We start from the raw sequence: 27,430 nt of genomic DNA, 5'->3' as shown, positions 1-27,430 counted from the left end.
ATGTCCAAAAATGATGAATATCGACTTTCATCGGTGAATGTCAACAAACGCCAAATACGTAAGTGAAATATCAAATATTTCGTTGTATTCTTGTGCATTCGGACCCTCACCGGTGTATGTGGACAATCGCAGATATGCTCTGGTGAATGTACAACTCTTAAAACCCAATCATTATTTCTAATTGATAGATGAGATAAGAAAAACCCAAACTCTTATCTCTGCTTGGATTCAGTAAGCTTTACCATCTTATGCGAAGTTTGATGGTGAAAGCAAAGTTTTGTAAAAAAATTCCGATACCCTGGTTTATATAGAATCGATACTGCAGTGAATCGTGATGTGTTTTTGGAAAAGTTGAAAGCATTAATTGCAGGTAAAAGAGAAAAAATTGTTTTTATTTTTTTCAAGAAAAGTACTCTAAAATACTTTCTGAAGTCTTTCGTTCATATCACTTTCGTTTCTATGCCGAAAATATTCATGGATCAAGTGATGCTAGCGAAATAACTTCCACGCTCACCTCAAAGTCATTCTCAGAAACTAAAGAGGTCGAAAAAGAAACCAAAGGTATTTATCAGGCTTATTACTGCTCACCATTATTTTTTGCCGGCTCATTGGTATATCGCAGGGTGGGAGGGGTGTCGCAGGGAATTTATTACCAAAATCGATAAGAAAAAGTGTTTTACTCAGATTGAAGTTATTTCCTGCTTTAAATTGATTTATTTAAAGAACACCTAGATTTTATAAATGTAAACCTTGTTTTTACTAGGAGGTGAGGGAGGGGGGGGGGGTCAAAGTCTGAGTTGGATTGTGGTATTTCTGTTTCATCGTGGGCCTAATCCGTCATTTACTAGGCTGATACGGATATGGCCTCGAGTAGGAAATGTTTCTGTAGAGATTAATTAAAGAGATAAAAAGGACCAAAAAGGTGAGGATTAAGGCCCTAATTTTTCAAATTTCAGCAAGGCTCTTCAGAACCTGCTTGTAAGACATTCCTTCTATACTCGCAACCCCTAATGTCTTCATCAACAATTCAATTGGTGCTATAATAAAAAGAAGTTTTAGGCTATCGTAGGAAGTTTGCGCGCATTATTAGCATTATAAGCAGGTGTATTATTCGCGAAATTCGGTAAAGAGGGTGAGAACTCACTTGGTGGTGTGACAAGCAAATGGTAGATTGTAGCAGGAAGTTAACGCATATAAAAAAGTTTAATATTCAGTAAATTTAGTGAGGATGGTTGGGGCGAAAATACGACCAAGTTCATATGTCTCTTTCGGCAAAGTAGTGCACCTCTTTTAGCGGCAGTTTTGAATGCACAAAACTGATGTAGGTGTTTATTCTCATTTATGTGTAATGTTATGAGCTATAAAGGCAGAGTTTTTAGTTTGGTAGTCAGTTTTTAGTCCTTCTTGAATCAAACACTGAAAGTAAACTCACTATTTTGTTTCGGGCAAAGACAAAATGGATAAGTAAGGAAGCAGAGTATATAGTTTGAAGCTTGCTCTGGAAGTAAACTATTTTTCTATGATAGTATTTCTACTCTTTTCTTACACGTCAGTATCATATACATTGTTGACTTTACATGCATAATCGAGACATTGAACCCTATGAGGGTCCTAGTTACAGTGTAGCTTTATGGTAATGAATAGTTTAAATTGAAATAGCTCTGATTTTTTTTTTTATATTCTGCAGATTTAAGTTAAACAACCGAAAACAAAATTGTGTGCCAATGCATGATGATTGGATATGATAAAATGAATAAGGTGTAAACTAATATATTTTTTTATTCCCTTTTTCCAAGTCCCAGGTGTTAAGTATTTGGATAGTTGATATAGTTGATTAGTGGGTAGTTGAAGTTCTCGTGAAACAAAAACATGAAAAACCGTGACAAGTGAAAAAAATACTTAACTGTAAAAGAAGCTAATCTGAATAATATGAAGTGGAAGATACGGTTGAAAGAAGTGGGAATTAAAAAACTTGAGATTAAAATTGAAAATTCTGTTGTCAATCCTACATACCAGTCAAAATTATCGTAGTAAACTTGCTTGGTCATTTTCGCTTAACGAAATTTATCGTTCTTTTTAAGGACTTTCTCAAAATAAAGAAAGACTTGTGACTTAATGGCCAAATCTGAGAAAACACGGAATAAATCATAAAACATAAATTAAGTAAGATAAAAGGCTTTGGGGCTTCAATTTTGAGATTATTAATTAAAATAACTTCCCGAAAAAGAACTTTCTGAAAAAATAGTAAATAGCCATATTAAACTTAGAACTAGCAGAAACAAATTCATATAATACTTCAAACTAAAACGACCAGAAATTACTTTTAAAGAATAGATGAAACCCAAAAACAACAGAAATTAGATAAACAATCAACAAACAAACAACAGGTGCTACTATAAATGAATAAATAAATCTTAAAACGAGTAAAACCTAAATTGAATTTTCAAATCAAACTTAAAACGAACAAAAATCACTACAAACAAGAGTTTGTGTACTGCCTCCTTCCCAAACTGTAAAAGTGTAAAGCCTACTGCGTCATTGGCGTTTTATTGAAAACTAAATATGTCTTGAACAGTCCTTGGATAGATTTAGTAATTTGCTCTTGGAAGGAACAAATTTTGATGAATTAATCAAGTTTGTAGATAATCTCTCCTTTATTGTCAAGCATTTTGTATATAATCAGGCGATAGAGCCGCGGTTCAGTGATAGCCTCCTAAGCTCCTTCTTTGGTGATTGCAAAGAATAAAGATTGGCTCTCAACCACGCAAAATAAGTTATCATCGGGTTTTTTCCCCCTAAAGGGAGACCCCAAGTTCCACTCAGTGACATTTCCATTTGTTTTGTCGTCAAAAATCCCTAGATTCCATTTCCTTTTATGCTTTAATCTCTTAGTGCTTTTTTCAAGCATGCTTATAAGTAGTTATCTAAGTACCATTTTGCCGAGACATATAGCAATTTGAAATATCATATGGAATTTGCTTGAAGCTATATACTTTGCGTACGCCCCCGTACCAAACAGGTTTTTCTGGTAGTCCTATTCTACAGGTCATTACACCTTTGCCAAGAGGAACGAGTATAACTTGATTGGTGATGGGGATTTGAATAAAAGGAATATTTTTCTTTAAAATTCATATTAGTAAGAGAATTGAATTCAAAGAGAATAGTTTTTATTTGCAAGGATATTAGTGGAGAAAAAAAAAATGAGTGGTGCATTTACATTATTGGAGATTAATGATGGAACAGACAGCAGCAGTAGCAATGATATACGAGTACCCAATGTGGCTATGGAAATAACCGCTGGTTGTAAACTATGTCTTGAATGTAACATTATGTATTGGAGATATGTTATATCATTAAGTAGATTTAAGCAGAAGGAACAACAGTGTTTTGCTGCAAAAGTAAATACTCTTCATATAAATAAACTTCGATCAGCATTAGATGTTCTATCGAAATATATTGATGAGAACAAAATGCATCAGTGATTATTATTATTGTAATTATGTTCTATAAAACTGTGTCTAAATCAATGGTATTTTTTCTTTCTATAGTAGACTAGCGTATATTTTCTAGAGTAGAAAAAAGAAATTCTGTTTAGTCTGAAGTTGATCGTGAGAGAGTTAGGACTAAAAAAATGGATATAAATGGATAAAAATGCGCATAGGAACACGCAACTAGTTTGTGTTCCTTGACTATATTTGGCCTTGATGGGTCCGATACCTCAACCAGTCTTGTTTCACAATCCAAAGACACTTTATCAGATTGCAGAAGATAATTTTGAAAATTTTTAAACTGTAAAGTGTCTTTGTCTTCTGCCGGCATTTCAATTCTCTGATTTCCATGAATTTTGCAATGGTTCATGTGATCTGAGAATTTTCGCTCAGATCTAAATGGGGAAAGGCACATGGGGCAATAGAAGCGTTCTCCTTTCTGAACGCCTTGAGATAGGAGTCGACTTATTGCAGTAACGGGGAAAAAATGACCATAAGAATTTACATCTTTGGGAGGTTCGTAAATAATCCATACCCAATTTTTAACATTTTACACCATCGGTATCCTCACTGAATACAAAACCCCTTTTTAATTTGGTTTTTCCCCCCATCTACAAATTCTGTGTCATACTGGAGAACAACCACCCCCACCCCAAGAATTTCATTTGCTTTCTTGTATATGCTTATTTCTTTAAAGGACACCGGATACTTTCCCTCTAAACAATCAAAATTTACTTTAGTAAAATTTTCTTCACCGTTATGAGCAAGTCTGTCAAGATTTTTCATTGTTGATTCATTATTTAATGTTTTATGGGCTGCTGCTAAAAACACATATGTAAAACATTGCAGTCCAGTGTTAAATCTGAAACCTTGAACTCCTCCTGTAGTCGACAAATCTGGGTGGCAATTTATTTTGTTACCTCGCCCTCCCCTTAAAATAACGTTTTTTTTAAATCCACTGAGATTCAGATCCATGCGTTCAATGTATAAAATTGTGGACCCACTCCCCCTCTCGTTAAATGTATCCAAAGTTGAAATTACTTTATTCACACAGTTGAAAAAGTTGTCTTGAAAGTCGTTTAGATCTGGGTAAAAAGTCTGGTTGCCTGTCGAAAAAGGAAAATAAAAAATGTCGCCTGATGTTACCTTTTGTAAAAAAACTTTTTGATTCACCGATGCTTTTAGTCCCCCCCTACCCACCCAGTTCTGGATCTGAATCTCAATTTTTGCTTCAATTCTGTCGATATAATTATGGAGAACTTTCACGGTGTCATTTAGAATAATGCTTGCGTTTTCCTCGGGAGGGTTAAAATCTACCTTGTATGTTGGCAAATGGCTTAGAGAAGATTCTAACAGATAAAATCAGGTAATTCCTGGGACATTGCACCATTTTCATGTCCTGACCCTGTTTGTTCAGGACTCAATTCACTAATTGTAAAGTTATCGTTAAAAATGTCCCCGGAAGAATTAGGGCCAACAATTTGAATAAGACTGTCCGTTTCTTCATATGTAAATTAAGAATCCAAGGGGGATATCAAATAACATACCTTCACTAACATCCGGCGAGAGGGGGCAATTACCGATGATATTTTGAAGTCCTAGACCAGGGAAGTCAGAAGTTTTCACAGCCTCCCCCTGACACTAGAAAAGTAATAGAGTAAGTTTTTGTTCTTTTTTTTGACGAAAGTTTTATCACAATTATAACACACTTTTCTTTTTTTTATCAAACAATTTTTTTTTTTTAAATAAAAAGTTACCCCCCCCCATCCCCCTCCCGGGGAGGACCCTTGAGAACCGAGAGTTTCCTTCGAGGTAGGAGAATCGATACCCTTTCGAGTTGGGGGTATCGGACTTCACAACACTGTTCAAATAGAACAGCCTCAAATTCTTTCTCGAAAAAAAACCTAAGTGTTTCACTTCATCACTCAATGGTGTCGCTGGTGGTGCTATATTTTTAATCTGTAGAAAAAAAAGTTTTTTATTTTTTATGTAAAATAATCATTTTTTTTTTATAGTTAATAAACTTTGTCAATTAAAATGTTGGATGGTCCTTTTTAGAGCCCCCCCCCAACCCCGCCCGGGAAGGACCCTTGGAACCCGGGAGCTACATTCGAGGTAGGAGGATCGATACCCTTTCGAGTTGGGGGTATCGGACTTCACAACACTATTCAAATAGAACAGCCTCAAATTATTTCTTGAAAACATCTAAGTGTTTCACTTCATCACTCTATGGTGTCGCTGTTGGTGCTATATCTTTAATCTGTAGAAAAAAAAGTTTTTTATTTTTTATGTAAAATAACCATTTTTTTTTATAGTTAATAAACTTTGTCAATTAAAATTTTGGATGGTCCTTTTTAGAGCCCCTCCCCTCCCCTCCCCCTCCCCCTACCGGGGAGGGACCCCTGGGAACCAGGGGCTTCCTTCGAGGTAGGAGGATCGATACCCTTTCGAGTTGGGGGTATCGGACTTCACAACACTGTTCAAATAGAACAGCCTCAAATTCTTTCTCGAAAACACCTAAGTGTTTCAATGAAATGACCAAAAACGGGTTCGCCCAAATAATGTTTCTTGACATCGCTGTGAAGACATATTTGGAAATTATTAAAAAACTTTTTTCCTGTGTTAATTGCTTATCGAAGATAGACATCCTGTTATTTAAAGTCCACTTTGCAAGAGACCCACTTAGAATTCAAAGCGGATTAAAAAGCGATGGGAGATCTGATAAGTAGCGGATGCGTGCAAATGGCTTAGCGCAAAAATACCAGTTTAAAAGTGCTTGTCAACTGTGAAATAGCAAATCGTTTTTTTTTTTTTTTCAAATATTTTTTTTTTTTTTAAAAGGAATATTGGAATTATTGAATTAGAATGCATTTTGGTTAGAAGTTAAAAGGCAAGGTTTTTTTTTGTTATAGAAATGCATGATAAGCATTCCTTTATATACCGCTAATTTGGTTAACGAAAGAAAACGAAATAGTTTTTATAAACAAATTTTAAGTTTTACTCATAAAAAGCTATGAGCCTGAGAAAATTTAACTTATTTTTGAAAATATGGATAGAAAAAAAAATTATGTATATACTTACAAATTCTCACTAGGCTTCTATATCTGAACTCCTTGGCAAAACTTGAAGGGGGTCAAGCTCACAATCTTCAGTAGGCTGAGCTGAGGCATTATATGAAGCAGTCCATTCTCTCTTCAACTTCCTTCCAAGTTGTATGGAGCTAACACTGGGGTTAGAGGGCTCTGACACTATAAGCTGGGTGCTCGTTGGATGGTCCAGATCGCGTTTAATTCTAGGGGCATATTTGATAATTGATGGTCTTGCAGCTTGCATTAATATACCTTCGCTATATGTTGCTTTCTTGACAGAAGGGGGGTTATTGCACGTGTCCGTTTCCTTGAAAAAAGGGTAAAATTTAACATGAAAAAAAAATGCATTTTTGGTTTGGAAAATAATTCAGTTTATGTTAGGCATCTAAAGTAGTGTAAAATATTTTTTTTTTTCAATTAAATAAATATTTATATTTTCCGTTATTATCAAAATAAAATACTCAACAGACGAAAGCCGAAAAAGAAATTTATAGACTCATTTTAAATTCAGCTTTCGGCAAAATGTGTGAGAGGGTTCGCAATAGGAATCGTTGTGACGTTCTGAACGATCCTGAACAATGTGATCGAATTATTGCCGATCCCAATTACACTTCCTTCACAATCATTTGCCCGGACATGGTACTTTTGAATAGGAAAAAAAAGACGCATTGTCTTGAATAAAAATATTGCAGCAGGTAGTGCTATCTTGGAGATCTCAAAAAAGCTCATGTTGGAATTCTACTACAATGTGGCTAGGGTACAGTGGCTGGAAAAGGGGCAAGTAGAGGTCTGCTACGGTGACACGGATTCTCTACTGCTCAAAGTAAAAACACCAAATCTAATTGATGATTTGGCGCACGGTGAACTCATCAGTTCACGGATGGACTACACCAAGGGGTGTGGTGGTCTTTACCCTGAGCTAGTAAAACGTCGGGCGCCCAATCAGCTTTTATTTTTTAAATCTGAAACGGGTAGCGACCTGATTTCTCGTGGTATGTTTGTAGGTCCGAAGGTGTACTTTATACAGACATACGACGAGGATATCAAGAAATATTGCAAAGGAGTACCCACGCGCTATGTGGACAAGAATTTCGACATGAACATTTATATGAATTGTATTGTTGAAAATACAATTCCACGAGCCAAATTGTTGGCAATTCGTTCATTGAACTATAGGAACTATACTGTAAATGTAGAGAAAATAGCCATGAGTACCATCTCCGACAAGGTCTATTTTTGTCAAGATGGTGTGACCACCCTCCCCCTTGGACACTATTTAACTTCAGACCGGATCGAATGTATTGCCCACTGGGAAAGTCTCGGTTTAAATAAAGTCCTGTAACTAATTTCCTAAGAACCTTTTTTTTTGGGGGGGGGCCTCGCGGCCTTTGGGGGGGGGGGGCCTCGCGGCCCGGGGGAGGCCGGCCGCCGCCAGCGCGGGGGGCGCACCGTCCCCAAAGTTATCTTTTTTTTGGACTATTTCTCTACGCTTCATTTGTGGAAACATCTCGGGTTGGTAAGTCAAATGTTCCCCTCCTACGAGTCCTTGAACGAAAAACCAATCAAGAACATGTTCATCACTACAATATAAAGCATCTTCAGTATATTCCAGTAAACACTTCCTATTTGAAACTCTGTCAGTTAACCCTAAGAACTGAATTAGGTGATTCTCTAGCAATTTCAAAAGGTTTAGCAGTGATTACATGTCATTTTCGACCCATTGTCAACGACAGTACAATAACCTAAAAAATGAACAATAGAAGAATTCCATTTGTCTGTCCCGATATCGATTGTTATCTTGGTGCTTTGAGTCCTCGTCAAATAGGCAATGGATTGGACTACTACAAGGGGCGTACTACAATGTCGTGCTATGGTCTTGGTAGCTGGTTTGCTAGGCTATTTGGTTCTGCACTACCCCATGCCAGAAAATATATTGTACATGCTGCATCAAATTTTGCTGCCTCTACACTAAAGGAATGGGGGTCAGGCAAGAATTTAAAGGAGAGTGTTAAGGAAAATATTAGATCTTCAGCAAGAGCTGTTGGTGAGCAACTAAAATCTCGACAAAATGGGGAGGGATTGAAAAGGATGCGTTCGCGTCATTCACTCATCAGTCTCCACCCAGGCAGGAAGCAAAGGACTTTGAGAAATAAAAAAACGAAGACCAATAAGCAGCAGAAGAAGAAAAAGAAAGAGATTGTTAGATCAAATAAGGATTTCATCTCTTAAGATGACTTATCTCCCCCACAACGAATCATATGCATCAATCAGTTCCTCATTGAATCTATTCAATGCTGAAAATGTTGATGTCAGTGTCAAGTATGGCTACTATGAACAATTTCACCCTCAACAACCCCTCTCGGACAATATACACTGTCAAATATTTTCCAATGAAGACTATTTCATTGATTTGTCGTCAACATTTATTGATTTAAATCTTGTGGTGAAGAAAAAGTAAGATGATACAACTCCAAATGCCGGTGATGGTCTCTCCTATGAAAACTGTATTCTACACAACCTATTCAAACAAATTAATGTATTTATTAATGGAACATTGGTGAGCACTAGCAATAATTTATCCAACTATGCAAGCTACATACAATTTATGATGATGACGCCAAAGGCTTACAAGGAGTTGAGAGGACAATCATTGGGCTATGAATATCGAACAGGTGTTGATACTGACGGTGAGTTGACTACTACAGTGACCCAGGAGTATCATGTAGTTGGAAAATTAAATCATGAGATATTCAATATATCCCAATGGCTACCACCCAATGTCAAGATTGACATAAAGTTACAGATGGCCCCATCGAATTTCATTTTGAGAAAAACACTTCCTGCAGCACCCGATGCAAATGTCATTATCACTTCGGCAGTTCTCCATGTTCGAATATAACAGGTTATGAGTTCTGTTGCATTGGCAGTGGAAAAGCTAAGAGCCAATGGTAACAATATTAAACTTCTTGTCCCCCATACAATCACCAATCAACGTCACATTGCCACCGGCTCTCGTAGCTATAGCGATTCTTCATTTATCAATGGAGAAATCCCATCAAAATTGGCATTGGCCTTTGTGAAGAGTGGCAGTTCCGTTGGATCCTAGACTGAATCCCCCCACGATTTTAATTTTTTCGGTCTATCTAGCCTCATGTGCAAAGTGAATGGTATTCCACTGTACACTCTATCATTTGACAAAAAATCCTATTGAACTCTGTACGAGTTGACCATGCAATCCCTAGATCATGACTCTCAACTATTTGAAAATGGAATAACCGATTCAATGTTTTCAAAAAATCATGGGGTTATTGTTTTGGATTTGTCAGGCACGCAAGATATGACCATAGTACGAACAGGGAATGTACGTTTAGAGTGTACATTTGGCGATGCTCTGACTGAGAGTATCACGCTAATATCACTGAGTCAATTCGAAACCTATTGGGAAATCACGCCCGACGGCAGTGTTCTACTAGACCTAGCACCATGAACACAAAACAAATAATCAATGTATTTAGTATGGATCCATACATGTCCCAATACAAGTCCTATTGCATACCCTCGGACTTCATTGAAAAAATTCCAAGTGTTAACAATACCCAAATCATTGTTAATAGCAGTCCATCGACTTTGAAGACCGGTCCTTGGCTATGCATCTTTCAAACAGCTAAGAATATTGAATTTTTTTATCCTCTTGGTCTATTGTATAAATTCTACGCTCCATACATCAGCAAATTTATTGAAAGCAGGGGGAAAACCATTATTTAAAATCAAGGAAGAGAAGAGGATATAGCGACCAAGACATTTGGCTTTCTTGCAGTACTCTTTTTCATATTCAGATGTCTTGTCTACACATACAAGTATTTTCTTGAAATCTACGTTGACTTACCTCGATTGAAAGACTTTCTAGTGGAGAATATACTTACAAGTGTATTTAATATTGATTTTAGTGCCCTAAGAATAAAATGTTCTAAAGATTTATTTGAAATTTTTTATTGATAAAAAAAAAAATTATATACATTATAAAACGACTTTTCTACTCTTTATATTTCATCCACTACTACTAGGTGTTTTTCGACAAAAGCTAGTTCAGGTAGATTATCTGAATTCACAATGTACTGATCTTGATGTAGTGCAATGTCAGGGTCACATTTTCTACAGTAGAGTGTGACTTCACTCTTGTCATATCTCTTTGTATAGTCAATGATACTATTCTCATTCATTCTATAGAATTCACATGTTTCAATTTGCCTATTTGAAGCAATTTCACAAACACTGCCCTCAAGTGTCGAATCACATTCTGTCACAGCCAAATAAAAATCAGTGGGCTTATAATCATAACACCCATTGTCTTCACAACGATGAAGTAGAAACCATATTCTTTTGTTGTTCCAACAGTTGAATCGTTGACCCGGTTCCTCCTCCCAGAACAATCTAAAACCACGATGATACCAATCTCGTACCAATAAACAAAAATCAAGGTTAGGATTCTTTCCAATCATACTGGGGTATGTACTCTCCCACTGATTACATTTATCATACTGGCAATTGGAGTATAGGCAACCTCTAAGATGAGAGTAACACACCTCTTCAAGACAGGAAGTACAACCTTTAATTTGTACAGCATATTCTCTATGCAATTTACGTTGGTTGCATAATCTACACTTTTCATCATACTCCTCCATCATTTTGCAATTCTCACATGATGACCAGCTTCCCAGTGAATATTTAAATAAAAGAGATGTATGGAGCATTTTGTTATGTGTTGGAGCTCTCACTGCCACAATAAAACTGAACTAGCAACAAAAAAATTTTCTGAGAGAGAGAGAGAGGAGTAAATCATCCTTGAGCACCATCTTTCTTATGAAAAAAAGTCCTAAATTTCTAAACTAATGTTTAAAAGCATATCCATAATATCATTTTGTCGTGTCGTGATCAATATATCAATAAATTGTGTAAATGCATTTGGACCACGATGTAGAAGCTTCATACAAGAGTCTAATGATGGAGAATCAGTTTTCATTATATCGACAAGCATTCCTCGAGAAAATATCTTCCTTTGAATAGACAACTCTAGAAAATCATCGTCTAGAATTAAATGTTTTTCCATAAGAACTAGATTCCTCATGATTCGATCTTTTTCGAATCTATCCATTTTTTTAGTCCTAATTCGCTCACGATCAACTTCAGACTAAACAGAATTTCTTTTTTCTACTCTAAAAAATATACGCTAGTCTACTAAAGAAAGAAAAAATATCATTGATTTAGAAACAGTGTTATTGAACAGAATTACAATAATAATATTCACTGATTCATTTTTCTCTTATAAATATATTTATACAGAACATCTGATGCTGATTTAAGTTTATTTATATTGAGACTATTCACTTTTGCCGCAATACACTGCTGTTCCTTCTGCTTAAATTTGCTTTATGATATCACGTATCTCGAATACATAATGTCCCATTCAAGACATAGTCTACAACCAGCGGTTATTTCCACAGCCACATTGGGTACTCGTATATCGTTGCTACTGCTGCTGTCAGTTCCATCATTAATCTCCAATAATGTAAATACTCCACTCATTTTTTTTTCTCCACTTATATCCTTTCAAATAAAAACTATTCTCTTTGAATCCAATTCTCTTACTAATATGAATTGTCACGAAAAATATTCTTTTAATTCAAATCCCCATCACCAATCAAGTTATACTCGTTCCTCTTGGCAAAGATGTAATGACCTGTAGAATAGGACTACCAGAAAAACCTGTTTGGTACGGAGGCGTACGCAAAGTATATAGCTTCAAGCAAATTCCATATGATATTTCAAATTGCTATATGTCTCGGCAAAATGGTACTTAGATAACTACTCTTATAAGACGGCAGTGCCAAATCAATCCAAACTTTTACTGTAATACTTGGATTTGGGTGCGACAATGTGACAGTGTCAAAAATGTCTTGTTATGTAAGACAGCAACTCGAATGCACTGTGTCTGTTTGTGGTCCATTCGGCCATAAAACCAGCTACGTATGCGACGAAATTAAAAATATTTAGAACAGAGCAGCACCATTCAGAAGTGGAAGTGGAGTTGTAGATCATAGCCAAACACTGGAAATATGAGGCTTGAATTATTACGAGATAGGCGGGACCACTTCATAATATCTTTTGGGAAAATGTTGCTTATCTCACCTTAGCACCACCACATCTTTCCAAAAGATACTAAAGTGAATTGCCAAAGCCGGGAATTATACCTCGTGAAATTCAAGACAAATAGGTATCGAAACTTGTTCGTCCCCTATTTTGGGGACGAACAAGTCATAGAGATTTAATACATATTATCTGTATTTATTGTTGTTTTTTTATAATTAATTTAAAAAAAACTTTCCGAAAAATAAGTTTTTCAAAGAAAAGTAAAGGCCATTTTAAACTTAAGCTCAGCAGATACAAATACCTTTTAAATTTGAAACCCATAACGACTAGAAATTACTATTAAAGAATAAATGAAACCCAAAACGAACAAAAATGGAATAAACAATCATAGCAAAAATATACAACAAGTAATAATATAAATGAATAAATAGGTCTTAACGCGAGTACTGCTTATATTGAATATGAAAATCAAGTTTAAAACGAAAAAAAGGTTTTCCTATTGAAGTATAAATGAAACTTAAAATGAACAGAAATTAAATAAGCAATCAATGCAAACAAACACAATAGATATTAATGTAAATTAATAAATAAATATTAAAACGAGTAAAGCTGAAATTGAATATGTAAATCAAGCATGAAACGAACAAAACTCACTACACACAAGTCTGCGTATTCCCTCCTTCTCTCACTATAAAAGTTTAAAACCCCACTGCATCGTTGCCGCTTTACTGAAAACCAACTTTATTACAAATATTCTCTTTTGTACTTAATATTGAAAATAAACATTAAAATTATAGTAACATTTTGAACTAATGAGCTTTCAGAAATTAATATCTTTATGCATCAAATATTCAGTTTAATTTATTAGCTCTTTTTAAAGTTGTTAAAGACGAATATAGTTTCCCAACAAACAAGTGATTGGATACTGCCTCCTTTCCTAACTGTAAATAAAACCAAAAGCCTACTGCGTCATTGGCGCTTAACTGTAAACGAATTATATTACAAATATTTTCTTTATAGCATTGAAAATAAAAATACAATTATAGTGAAATAAATTCTTGAACTGATCGATCTTTCAACAATTAATATCATTATACATCAAATATTCAATTTGATGTTGTTTATACTTTCCAAGACTGTTCAAGACGCATATAGTTTTCAGTAAAGCGCCAATGACGCAGTATGTTTTAGACTTTTACAGTGGAAGGAGTTCATACCCAAACTCTTGTTTGTAGTGATTTTTGTTAGTTTCAAGCTTGATTTGCATATTCAATTTAAGTTTAACCCGTTTTAAGATGTATTTATTAATTTACATTAATATCTGTTGTATGTTTGTTTGCATTGATTGTTTATTTAATTTCTGTTTATTTTAAGTTTCATTTATACTTCAATAGGAAAATATGTTTTCCGTTTAAAGCTTGATTTTCATATTCAATCTAAGCATTGCTCGCTTTAAGATCTATTTATTCATTTATATTATTACTTGTTGTATGTTTTTCCTATGATTGTTTATTTAATTTCTGTTTGTCTTGGGTTTCATTTATTCTTTAATAGTAATTTCTGGTCGTTTTGAGTTTGAATTTCAAAATGTATTTTTATCTGCTTATCTTGAGTTCAAAATGGCCATTACTTTTCTTTTAAAAAATTATTTTTTCGGAAAGTTTTTTTTTTAGTTTTGTTCGTTTTTGATTGCAAAAAATTTCAAGTTTTTAAAAATTCCTTATTTCTAAATCAAACTTTAAAAAATAAATAAATCAAATATTCATCAAAGTATCAAAAATGGTATCAAAGTAACAATCTCAAAGTGAAAAAACGGGTTTGTGTCAACCTCGAAGATTTTATTATATGCTGTTTCACATATTTTTAAAAAAAATTGCTAACTCAAAAATTTTATCGGATAGGTTTGGAGAACAAGGGTGGGGGGGGGGTCTAATTAAGCTTCGGTCTCTTTTGACTCTTTAAAAGTGAACTAGAACTTTCTATTTTAATCAAATGAGCCCTCTTTGAAGTTTACGCGAGCATACCTTCTATAAAAACCATTTATATCCTCAGAGTATAACTTACAATGCCTCTCTCTGGGCACTGGGGGGTTGTGTCGACCCCGGAGTCTTAATATCTGATGTTTGAACTATTTTTAACAAAATGGTCACCTTAAATTTTCATCGGTTGGGTTTATCCATCCGATAAACCCGAAGGCGTGGAGGGCGGGAGGGGCTAGTTGCCCTCCGATCTTTTTTCACTCTGAGAAAATGAACCACAACTTTTAATTTCCATTCAAACGAACCCTTTCTGAAGTTTATACGAGCATCCCTTTCATAAGACCCACATACGGCCCCAGGACACTCCGGTGTCGACATATCCCCCCAGGGATTATGTCGACACCGGATTGTTTGTTATCTGACCTTTGAACTATTTTGAAAAGAATGTGTCTCTCAAAGTTCTTATCGGATGGGTTTGAGGAAAATAGGGCGTGGAGAGGGGGGATAGTTGCCTTCCAATCTCTTTTGACTCTTAAAAAGTGAACGAGAACTTTCAATTTCCAATCATCAGCCCTCCGAAGTTTATACAAGCATCCCTTGTAAAGAATCATAAAAGTTTCAAAAGCACTACCTATAATGCCTGCCTCAGGCCCTGGGGGGTTGTGTCGGCAAAGGAGCTTTTCACCTCTCATCTTTAAACTATTTTTAACGACATTGCATTACGTAAATAAGTTTTTGTTATATGATCTTTGAATTATTTTTCACAAAATGCTACCTCAAATTTTTTATCAGATTTATTTGGAGAAAAGGGGCTTAGGGAGCAGTTGCCCTCCGATCACTTTTGACTCTTAAAAAGGGCACTAGAACTCTCGATTTCCAATCGAATGAGCTTCCTTTGAAATATAAATGAAAAGTATAGCATATATTAAATACGTAATCTAACTTAGGTACCTTTTAGTCCCCCTAAACCCCAAACAACTGAAGTTTAAATCTTTGTCAAGGATTGAGCAGCACCTCACATGCAGAGAAAACCTGTTTTCAATTAAACCCTCTGAAGTTTATACGACGACCCCTTCTATATGAAGTGCCTCTGGGAAAAAAATTAATGAAGTGTGGGGGGAGGCCAGATGCCCTCCAATCACTTTTGACTCTTTAAAAGGGAAGTAGAACTTTCAATTTCCAATCAAATGAGCCCTCTAAGAATATTATACGAGTATCCCTTCCATAACAACCATATATGCCCCCTGGGCATAACTTTCAACGCCTACCCTCGGGCCCTGGGGAGAGGGGCTGTGTCGACACCAGATTTTTTTGTTATCAGAAATTTGAACTATTTTTAACAAAATGTCTATCTCAAATTTTTTATCTGATACAATTAGGGCGTGGAGGAGGTGGGGGGGGGGCTAGTTGCCTTCTGATCTCTTTTGACTCTTAAAAAGTGAACAAGAACTTTCGATTTCCAATCAAATGAGCCCTCTCCGTACGAGCATCCCTTCCATAACAACTATATATGTCCCTAGAGCATTGCTCATAACGCCTGCCTCCGGGCCCTGGCGAGTTGCGTCGACACAGGAATTTTTCTTATCTGACTTTTGAACTATTTTTAATGAAGTTGCTATTATAAAAATTTTATCGGATGGGCTTGGGGAAAAAGGGTTTGTGGGGGGGGGGGGGGGCTAGTTGCCCTCGGACATATTTTGACTCTTAAAAATTGAACTAGAACTTTCAATTTCCAATCAAATGAGCCCCCTCTGAAGCTTATACTAGCATACCTTTCATAAGAACCACATAAACCCCTAGGACAACACTTACAATGCCTATCCCCCGGGCCCCGGGGCAGTTTTTGTTGTCTAATTTTTGAACAATTTCCAAAAAATGGCTGTCTTAAAATTTGTAGCGGATGGGTTTGGGGAAAAAAGAGCGTATGGGGGGGGGGGCTAGTTGCTCTTAACTCTCTTAACTCTTAAAAAGAGAACTAGAACTTTCAATTTCCAATCAAATAAACCCTTTGTGAACTTTGTACGAGATACCCTTTCACAAGAACAATACATATCTTTAGGGTATAACTAAGAGAGCGTTCCCCTGGGCCCCGGGGGGTTGTATTGACACCGGAGTTTTTCTTATCCGACCTCTGAACTATTTTTAACAAAATGTCTATCTCAAAATTTTCATCAGATGGGTTTGGAAAAAGAAGGAGGGGGGGGGCTAGCTACCTTCGGGCATCTTTAGACTATTAAAAAGTGAGCTTGAACTTTCAATTTCCAATCAAATGAGCCCTGTCTGAAGTTTATACGAGCATCCCTTTCATACAAACCATATACGTCCCAGGACGTAACTTATAACACCTGCCCCCGGGCCCTGGGGGTGTATGTCGACACCTGAGTTTTGTTATCTGACTTTTGAACAATTTTTAACTTAATGGCTGTCTGAAAATTTCAATCGGATGCATTAGGAGAAAGGGGGCCCCGGGGGGGGGGGGCTAGTTGCCCTCCAATCTCTTTTGACTCTAAAAAACTGAACTAGAACTTTCAATTTCTAATCAAATGAGCTATCTCTGAAGTTTTACGAGCATCCTCTCAATAAGAACCATATATTCCCCCAGGGCATAACTTACAACACCTGCCCTTGGGCCCAGGGGGGCTTTTTTGACCCTGGAGTTTTCTTTATGTGGTCTTTGAACAATTTTATTAAAAGCTATCTCCAAGTTCTTATCGGATGGGTTTGAGGAAAAAAGGGCGTGGAGGGGGGGGGGCTAGTTGCTCTCCAATCTCTTTTGACTCTTAAAAAGTGAACTAGAACTTTAAATGTTTAGTCTTTGAAGTTAATACGAGCATCCCTTCCATAAGACGCATTTAAGCCTCAAGGGTATAACTTAAAACGCCTGCCCCCGGGCCCTGGGGGGTTGTATCGACAGTGGAATTTTGTTATTTGATCTTTGAAATATTTTTAACAAAATGGATATCTTAAAATTTTTATCGGATGCAATTGGGAAAAAATGGTTTGGGGGTGGGGGAAACTGGTTAGCCTCGAATATCTTTTCACGCTTAAAAAGTGGACTAGAACTTTCAATTTCCAATCAAATGAGCCCTCTCTGAAGTTTATACGAGCATTCCTTCCATAAGAACCATATATACCCCAAGGGCATAACTTATAACCCTTGCCCCTGAAGACTGTAGGGGGAGTATCCTGCTCAAAAATATAATTTCCAGAACTTTCAACTACGTTGAACGAAATGGCTATATCAAAATTTTAATTGAATGCGTTTGGGGAAATGGTGGGTGTGGAAGGGGTTTCAGTTGCCTTAGAATAACTTTCGACTAGTAAAAAAGGAACAAGCCATTTAAATTTCCAATCGAATAGGCCCTTTCTGAAGTTTCTACGACAACGCTGTCTAAACAAAATCTTATATGCCCCAGGGCATAACTTACAACCCTTGCCCCGAGGGATGTGGGGGGGGGGGGGGTTATCATCCTCAAAGACCTAATTTCCAGAACTTAAAACTACGTTGAATAAGATGGCTATCTCAAAATGATGATTGGATGTGTTTGGGGAAAAGGGGGGCATGAGAGGGGGGTTAGTTGCCCTCCAATCACCATCGACTATTAAAAAGGGCACTAGCCATTTGGATTTCAAGTCGAATGAGCCTTTTTTGAAGTTTCTACGACAACGGCCTCTATAAAAAACCTTATATGCCCCCAGTGCATAACTTACAACCCTTGCCCTGAAGGCTTTGGGGGAGTCTCCTCCTCAAAAACATAATTTATATGTGGAAATCAACTACGCTGAGCAAAATGGCTATCTCAAAATTTTGATTGGATGTGTTTGGGGGAATGATGGGAAGGGGGGGCTAGTTGCCCTCCAATCACTTTCGACTATTAAAAAGGCACTAGAACTCTCGATTTCCAATTGAATGAGCCCCCTTTGAAGTTTCTACGACGAGCCCTTCTATATGAAGTGCCTTTGAAAAAAAAAATAATAATAATAATAAAACATTGGAGCCATATGGTCTTTACTACCGTATAGGCCTCTGAAAACTACGTAAATTAGCCTTGTGCTAGAGTGAATGTTTCAGTAAAACCTAGTCTAAGCAAGTACCCCCTACAAACAGATGCCTGTATGTGTGTCTTCTTAAATTATATTCATTTTTTTTTAATATCATAGAAAGTTTGGAAATGCTGCATAATACTAATTAGTTCGACGACAACAGTAATAGAAACATGAACTTAGAATCATTTCGCTATCAAAATGTCATATGCTAATCCAGTGCTGTCATAGGATTAATACCTATTGGTCCCCCTGTTCCTCAACTACTACTACTAACAACTCAACGCAGCACCAAGTCGTCTTAGGCCAACATAAGCACCCACGCTCCTCTTCCATCCCAATCTGTTCAAAGCCTCCCTCTGTACACCCTCCCAGGACGTCCCCATGTCCTTTAAATATTTCTTTATGATATTCTCCCATCCCAACCACGGACGACCGGCTTTCCATTTAGCCCTAGATGGTTGGCCAACAAGGACAATCTTTGGTAATCTGTCATCCTTCTTCCGCAGAACGTGTCCTAGCCATCTCAACCTTTCTTTCATCATAACCCTAGAAAGTGGGTTTGGACCACAGTTTTTGTACAGCATACTGTTTTAGACACGGCCAATCAGCCAGGTACCCAGAACAATCTGTAGGCAATTTCTCTGGAAAACATCTGGCTAGTTCCTCAATATTATCACAAAAAATTTTTCCCTGCAACCACAACAGATGTTATGGGCACTGCTGAAAGTTTTGAAGAAAAATATCCTAATAATTTGCGAAAGTATGGAAAATTTGGATGAAAGTGAATATTTTTTTAACATCAATTCCATTTCCTGGAAATGTCTCCTTATATTTGAAGCCGCGTTTCACCCTTACAAACCTGGGGTCCCCCCCCTTTGGGTATAAGGGATGAAATTGCTTAAAATTATTTTATTCCCCTGTTGTAATTCACCTATCGATTCCGCTGTCGTACAAATGTTCTTGAGCCTTTACTAGCTCTATTAGCTCTTCCTTAGAATACTTAGCGTCTTTTTATTCCAATTTTCTTTTCCTTTCTTTCCTTTTCCATTCCCTTTTTCATTATTTTGAAGAGAATGTTTTAACATTCTAGAACTACTTCAATTGATCGGTCCAAGTGCAAAAAGTGGCACTATATCAAACAATGTTAAGTCCTTTTGTTATTTTGAATGGCTAGAATTATTTTTAATTACGACTTAAAATATTTAAAAGTAAGCTCAAATTTGGGATTAGCCCATATAAATCTGGTGCTTGCATCCATTTAGAGCCCTGATTCCCAACGTGGGGTGCAGTCCCCACCGGCGGGCCATGGCAATATTTGGGGGAATCTCTGGCAGGACATGCACCGTTTGGCTGACTATACTTTTGAGCCTTAATTTAAAAAAACATTTTTTCATATGAATCCCGTCACATTCATGTGTATTTCAATAGCAAAAAGATACATGATAGTATTGGAATAACCATGTATTCTATAAAAGGTGTTTTTTACAGACAATATTTTTCGTTAGCTTAAAGTATGCCAGGAGGGAAACCCAATAAAAACACGAAGTTAAAGACCTTTTTAGCTTCCATCGGATGAACACAAGTGAAATTTTGGATAACAAAACTGAAATGCCACGAGGGTGGCATCGGGGTTTTAGAAATGCCAAGGTGACGCATGACCCGAAACATCCATGGGTTTTTTCTATCTTGTTCAGGAACACCCATATAAGCAGGGGGTAGGATTCTGATTACAACTGTGTTTTAAGGAGTTGTCTTCGCTTTTTTTCATTCATTATTTATATTTTTGTCAGTTGAAGCATCCTCATGAATGTCATTGAACAATATTTAGGTTTGTATTCTTTTCCTTGTCTGTACATTTTTTTCTGCTGAGTGATCTTTTAAAAGTTAATTTTTATTTAATCAATTGTATGTTTTAGTGTCAATAATGGAATGATGTCTTTCCTTTCTTGGGTTTATCTTACTCGTGTACGTTAAATCTAATGTTGGCCCATTAAGTTCCCATGTGTAGCCTACTATTCACATTGTGGTCCTTTAAGTTTTGTCTGGGAATAATATATTTTTTTAAAATTTTTTTTTTTTTTGGGGGGGGGGGTTCAGTTGCGTAATTATGTGATCGCGATAAGATACAATTGAAGGGTAGTTTATTTATGGGGTATGAAATCTCAGGGTTTTTGAATTCGCATGGTAAATTCAAATGTCTGAATTTAGAGCATTGATTACTTTATAAATACACTGAAACCAGAGTTATGAAAATGAGTTCGATGACTTGATGAGGTATGTGGAAAACAACACTTTTCCATGACAGAAAATTATTTTAACTTCTAGCATCTATTCTTCCAAAAGAAGTGCGTTATATTGATTCAGAGATGATCCCAGAATATTCTGATTTACTATTAGTTGAAGACTCTTACCATGTTGCCTGTGTCCCCAAACAAGCTACAGTGGACTGCACGTTAGAATTCTCTGTCGAGGTAAGTCCTTTTGTGTTTATACATGTTTCAATATTTTCCTTTTAAAATCATTTCGTCATTTCTTTAGAGCAGCGATGTGAATAATACAAAAACAAAATTCCAATTAGATTCACAAAAGCTAAAAAAGATGTATCTTCATGATTTCTTTTCTTTTTAGTCACGAAATCCAATTTTCAACTTTTAGGAAGATGTACAATGGCAAACGGTCATTTTCGAATATTTGCATTATTTTATCCTTCCTTTTGGTGTCTTGTCTCTTTCTGGATATCATAAATTTTTTTTAATGATCTTTTGCTTTTTTTTTTTTTTTTTACATAATTCGGAGCTGACATATAGGATGGCCACTACTGGTTTAAGAAGAAAAACACTGAATTCGCAAATATATCAAAGGATACCTTTTGGCTTTTCAATTTAGTCTGTGATCCAATGCCTGTATCTCTCAAGGGAGGAACAAATCTGTTACAGTTGGTTTGCCAGTGATTTACAGGGTAGGCAATTCAATGCTGCTGATTCCAAATATTGGGGCGCAGTGGTTCCCAAGCGTGTAGAACAGCTTGATTTCCGCCTATGAGTTCAAAATTCGCCTATAACTGCATTGTTCCACAGTTTATTTTCTGAAGCTCCGAAATTGACACCGAAATACAACAAACTGTACTTATTCTGAATTACAAAAAAGGTACTTTTAGGTTATATTTTGTTTTTCGCTGGAACAAATGTAGCAAAAAAGAGCGTACTTTTCAAATATTTTTGTATTTTTTCTTTTGCTCAAAAATTCTTCTAGAAAGCTCTCATTTTTCATTTTAATTTGAGATGTTTATAATTATTGTGAAAAATATTAGGCATATTTATAATGGCAAATTTTTTTTGATGGATTTGATATATATATATATATATATATATATATATATATATATATATATATATATATATATATATATATATATATATATATATATATATATATATATATATATATATATATATATATATATATATATATATATATATATATATATATATATATATATGTATATATATATATGTATATATATATATATATATATATTTATATATATTCCAGAGTGATTAAAATAAACCACGAGAAGTCCTTTTCAAATGTATGTTAATAAAATTTGTATTGTGAAATTGTCCTCAAGAAATTTGATGGGGGGGAGGGGTATTTTTGTGAGAGGAACTTTTTGCGGAGGAGTTTCCTGGAAAGGGAAGAGTTTTTCATTTAGAGGGGGGCAGATTTAGTTGCAATACCTGAAAAACGATACGAAATTAAATAAAAAAAAGCCATTTTTTTATTCAGTTTAAAGTAAGGAGCAACATTAAAACTGAAAGCGAACATAAAGACTGTTTGTTCAAATTTTTTTAAGAACAACTCCTTAAACACAAGAGCCATTTAATTAGAATAAGAAGCTTTTTCTAAAAGTGCATAAAAACTTCATCGTGAAAAGCAAGGTATCAAGCAGGGGACTTCTCGAGAATTCTTCTGGGTTGAGAATTCTTTGTCCAAGGGGCACGGGTTCTATCCCTGGCATGGCCAGTTATTTGGTTTGGGACGCGGGTCAGTGTTGTGACTCTGTAAGCTCAGCCAGAGTCAACCCAGCTCTAAATGGGTATCTGGAGATATCTGGGGAAGGTAAGCAGGAAGAATGAGCGAAAAAACAGGATGGCTGGCCCCCAGCCCCCCATTGTACTTCCTGGCTGAAGGGCCACGAAATGGACATCAGCACCACCGGTTTGGACCTTAAGGGTCTAGTGCTGTCATACTTACTTACTTACTTTACAACCCCCTCATATACGGAATATTTTCTGTTCTGTTTTAGTTTTAATGTTACTCCTTACTTTCAGTTTAAACATTCTTTTATTTAATTAATTAAAATTTATATCCGTTGTCGCTTGTCTTCAGCTTGTGAATCCATCGAATTTTTATCGAAGCGTTATGTTATGTATCAATTAACATTCAGGCAGTTATTAACGAATAAAAGTGTATTGTAAAAAAAAAACAAAAAACAATATTTTGTCTCAATGTTGGTTTTTCATAGTTGTAGTCTACATTATATGTACCAAATGAGGTTGGCTCTACAAAGATGTCGCACTTTACAGAGATTAAAAAGTACCTCAATAGAAACGCTGATTTTAAAAGTGTTGATGTTTTATAGGTTCCTACATCTAAAATTCGTGTTTTTTCGCCTATTCATTCCATTGAGGGGATTGAACCATTAAGCGACGAAGTTTTCTTGAAAAGACACGCAAAATACGATACTGATGAGAAGAAGCGGAAAAGGTTTGATTTCTTTCTATGATCTCTAATAGGAAATATTAAAACTAAATCTAATGTGACTTTATGGGTCCTGTTTTCCTACTTCCTTCTAAAGAAGCTTGTTGCAAAGGCATAGCGTTACATTGGTTGTCGTTCGAGTATTTCCTCATGTCAAATTAAAATTTTTCAGAGTTATACTAAAAACAAATAAGGTTCATTTAAGTTTATATTTTTAACAACAGTTAACTGAAAAAGTTTAGTTAACGACCAAAAACTATTAACATAAATAAATACATGAATGCCCAACATAGACTTTGAAAAAACGGTTCTATGTGTCCCCCCCTTGGAATATAACCCCTGCAGAAAATGCCTCCTCCCGTGACCCCCCCCCGCTGCAGGGGAGAATACCCGCAAAGAAAAATCATTACCTCGCATGAAAAATACCCTCCACCCCCCCCCGCCCCTTGCGGAAAATGGGCTTTTCTAAATTTGAGAACTTTATTTGAGTTGTGTTTTCTAGTATAGTTGCGTTTTTTTTTTTTTTTTTTTAGTGCTAAGGGAAAGTGAAAAAGATAAATTTACACACCATATGTATCTTAAAAATATCGAAAAACTGTAATTTAGTTTTTGTTGAAAAGACTTCCATATGAAGTTAAGCAATTTTTGATCGCAGCGGGCGCAAATTGAAAAAAAAGAAGAAGAAAATAATAAAAAAAAGAAGAAGATAAGAAGATTTATTATTCCTTTGAAACCATAGTTGGCTCTGGTAACCAACAAATTCTAATAGTTTAAGTTTTTACGGACAAAAGCGCTGTCAAATTCTACGGGTAAGTTTTTCTTATCTTTCAAATATGAAACTACCGCAAGTCACCATTAATAAATAAATGAAACCCCAAAAGAACAGAAATTGCAATAGATAACCTAGTCAAAGCTCAAAACAAGCAAAAATTGCCAGGAGTAGGGCTGCAAACCCCCATCACTTCTCAAGACCAGAACATAATTTGCACTTTGCTTTAAAAAAAAAATAACCGTTGATTGTCAGTTTAATATACATATAAGTAGAGATGACCCGGGTCATCTCTACTCATATATTGATATTTATTCCTTAAAGTCTTCATAATTATTTATTTATTAAAGTAAAAAAGTGAAAACATTTAAAATATATTTTGCTTTCAGTAAAGTGCAAATTATGTCCTACTCTTGAGAGGGCATGGGGGCTGTCAGCCCTACTCATGTTAATTTTGGCTCATTTTGAGTTTTTCCAGTTTTGAATACCATTTTGAGTACTCAAAAAACGCTAGAAAAATTTTTATGCAATAAGAAGGGAAATGTCACCTTGCATCACCCTTTTGAACATTACTTACATTTTCCACGGAAAATTCTTGTCAGACAATTTGATCCCCGCTTAAAGGAAATTATTCCCAAAAATTTTCTTCCCACTGAAAATCTCCCAGACACTCCCCACCCACTGCAGAAAACTTGCCTGCGAAAAATCTCTGTATGTTTCCCAATAACAAATAGTATTTGTAAGTAAAGGACAAATTAAAAAACTAAAAAAAAAGGTACTTAAGCTTCAAAAATTGGGCTCTCTGATTGTTTTGTAGTTAGCAAGGGAGGGAGAAACCTCAAAGGATGTATTTTAATGCCAAAACATCCCAGCTCTCATTGAGCCATCACTTAAATACAAAATTAGTCCTAAGAGAGAGACGAGGGGAGGGTGAGGTAGAAATTGATGTTTAATCCCCAGGGTCATAACCAGAATTTTAAGTTTTTTGAGGGGTATTTTTTTTGGGGGGGAAGGGTACAAAAAAACTATTAAAAAACGTCTCAAAATTGTGAAATTCATATCCATTCCCTTATTATTTCTGGGAATATTTCCGTTCTGTACTGTTATTGTGAAAGTAAAGAGTAACATTAAACCCCGAAATGGGCAGAATTTATCCCACATAGGAGGAGGAATGCCCCTTCTTCATCAACACCTCCACCTCATGGACGTAGAAACGACTTATAACCTAGTGACAACTTAGTTAAAGTGAATTTGAAATGAATTTAAAGGCGATAAGAAGAAATATTAAAAAAAAAAAAAAAAATAGCAGCCTATAGCTTAGCGGAGATTTTAGCAAGACAAGCTACATCTAACGATGAAAACTACCCATCAACTGAATTGAAGATAGAACTGCCCCGTCTTGCTTGTGATTCTATTAAAATGCTCGAAATAATGAAAGTAATTGGAATGCGATTGGAGGATTTCAATCATCCACGGCATGTTCACAAAGCGATAAAATTACTTGTTTTGTCGTGGTGGCAAAGGTGTTTTTGAAATAACCAATGTGTGGCATGACAAAATAAATTGTCTGGTGGAGGACAAGTTTCAAATGCGGAGTAGTTACTTCAAACAGAAAATTAGAACCGATGCTGCGATATTGTTTCAAAAGCTTCAAGCATGGAGAAATATGAATAAACTACTGCATCCGCAATCACTAATTGAATCTGAAATGGATATTCAATCATCACGCAAGAGTCTTGAAGTGGAAGTCACCGAGCCTGAAACCTCAAGTAAGTAAGAAGTTTCGTCTGGACAAGAATTAATAAAAAAATATTATCTTCTAAATCTTTTTTTATTTTTATTATCCTTTTCTATCCTTTTTTGTTTGTATCGATTAGATGATACCGATAAAGGTGAAGGTAAAAACATTAGCTGCGTTCGTTTTCGTCGTTCTATGGAAATCAAATCCTCGGTTTTACAATTAAGCCGTTCGTTTTCGCCGTTCTATGAAATGTTTCGCTTATAAGCCGTTCTTTGAAATGCCGTCCTTCATTCTTAGTACCGTCGTTCTTAGAACAACGAACTGAGCCTCAAACTACGTTCAACAACTTTAGTTTTATTTTTGGGCGCCAAGTTTTAAAATAAAAAAAAATGACGGAAAACAAGTTTATTGATATTTAATTTTGTAGATTTTGTTGATGGTGTCTTTCATCTAAAAAATGGTAGTGATTTGTTTTTCGTATATGTGGCACAGTTTTGAAATCTTCAGAAAGTTCTGGAAGCATTTTTGGGATAAAAATGGGAGGAATTTCTAGATATCTTAGATTACAACTAATACTAAGAAACTCCCGCTAACCCCAGGTTTCAATACCCTTAGGAATATGTTCAATTGTTCAAACGTCTTAAGCTAAAAATTTAGAAAGGACATTTGGCTGATTAAGTGTTAGGCTAAGTGCCACAACTATGAGTATTGTCCATATTACGGAGTAAAAAATATTTTCTTAACATGTGTCCCTATGTGGAGTCCACTATTTAGGATTGCACCCCCATTTCAACTAATCTAATGTCTATGCCCATTCACAAGCATTCAAAAGCAAGAGTGCCCATTTGCACTCTATAGAACGGTGCAACAGTTACTCAACAGTCACTTTGCTTTAGTAACTCTATTGCTTGTTTTGCTACATTTAGAAGTATATTTTCCATTTTTGTTGTGCTGGTTCATTGAAATTTTGTCTGTGACTTTGAAATTTTATCTGGCTAAGGAAAGCTCTTATAAACCGTTTTTTCAGTTAAAACGTAGTTCTTAGAACGGCGAAATAAAACACAATTTAAGAGTAAAACCGAGAAAATCTTTTTAGTACTAAGAACGACGAACGGTGAAAACGAACGCAGCTATTGGTATACCTCCTTTTTTCTTCCAAAGCACCGGATATTTGGTGGTAGGGTCCTACCCTCAAAAATAATTAATACTGCAAGGCTATCTTCAAGTTTTTTAGATTCCTTATTGTATATTTTCTGTCTTATACCATCTTTCACAGTTGTTGGGGTTTGTAAGCTCTCCTTGATTTCCTCTATGGATAAGTTAAGAGGGATACCTTTAATTATTCCTCTTACTATAGGTTGAATTCTTTTTGTCTTTATGGTGATGTTGCAGAGTGTGCTGGTAGATAA

General features: G+C 35.7%; 1 protein-coding gene across 1 annotated transcript; it reads left to right on the top strand.

Moving 5' to 3' along the window:
* Positions 1-27,430, top strand: LOC148956795 (uncharacterized). The gene is made up of 4 exons (XM_089091989.1): positions 1-58; positions 21,076-21,221; positions 23,393-23,517; positions 27,379-27,430. Exons 1-4 carry the CDS (start codon positions 1-3, stop codon positions 27,428-27,430), a joined length of 381 nt encoding a protein of 126 aa, XP_088948115.1.

Source organism: Artemia sp. Qi Xiang Cuo, chromosome 1 (genome assembly GCF_049724085.1).
Source record: "Artemia sp. Qi Xiang Cuo chromosome 1, ASM4972408v1, whole genome shotgun sequence".
NCBI classification, from domain to species: Eukaryota; Metazoa; Arthropoda; class Branchiopoda; order Anostraca; family Artemiidae; genus Artemia; species Artemia sp. Qi Xiang Cuo.
Note: the sequence above shows the minus strand (reverse complement) of the source record. Positions and strands in the feature narration are given on the sequence as shown.

Excerpts from the sequence above, each read along its gene's own strand:
- LOC148956795 (XM_089091989.1), top strand. The coding sequence starts at position 1 with ATGTCCAAAAATGATGAATATCGACTTTCATCGGTGAATGTCAACAAA. Across the intron at positions 59-21,075 it reads TGTCAACAAACGCCAAATAC|CATCTATTCTTCCAAAAGAA; the intron begins GTAAGTGAAATA and ends TTTAACTTCTAG. Across the intron at positions 23,518-27,378 it reads GATGAGAAGAAGCGGAAAAG|GTTGAATTCTTTTTGTCTTT; the intron begins GTTTGATTTCTT and ends CTCTTACTATAG.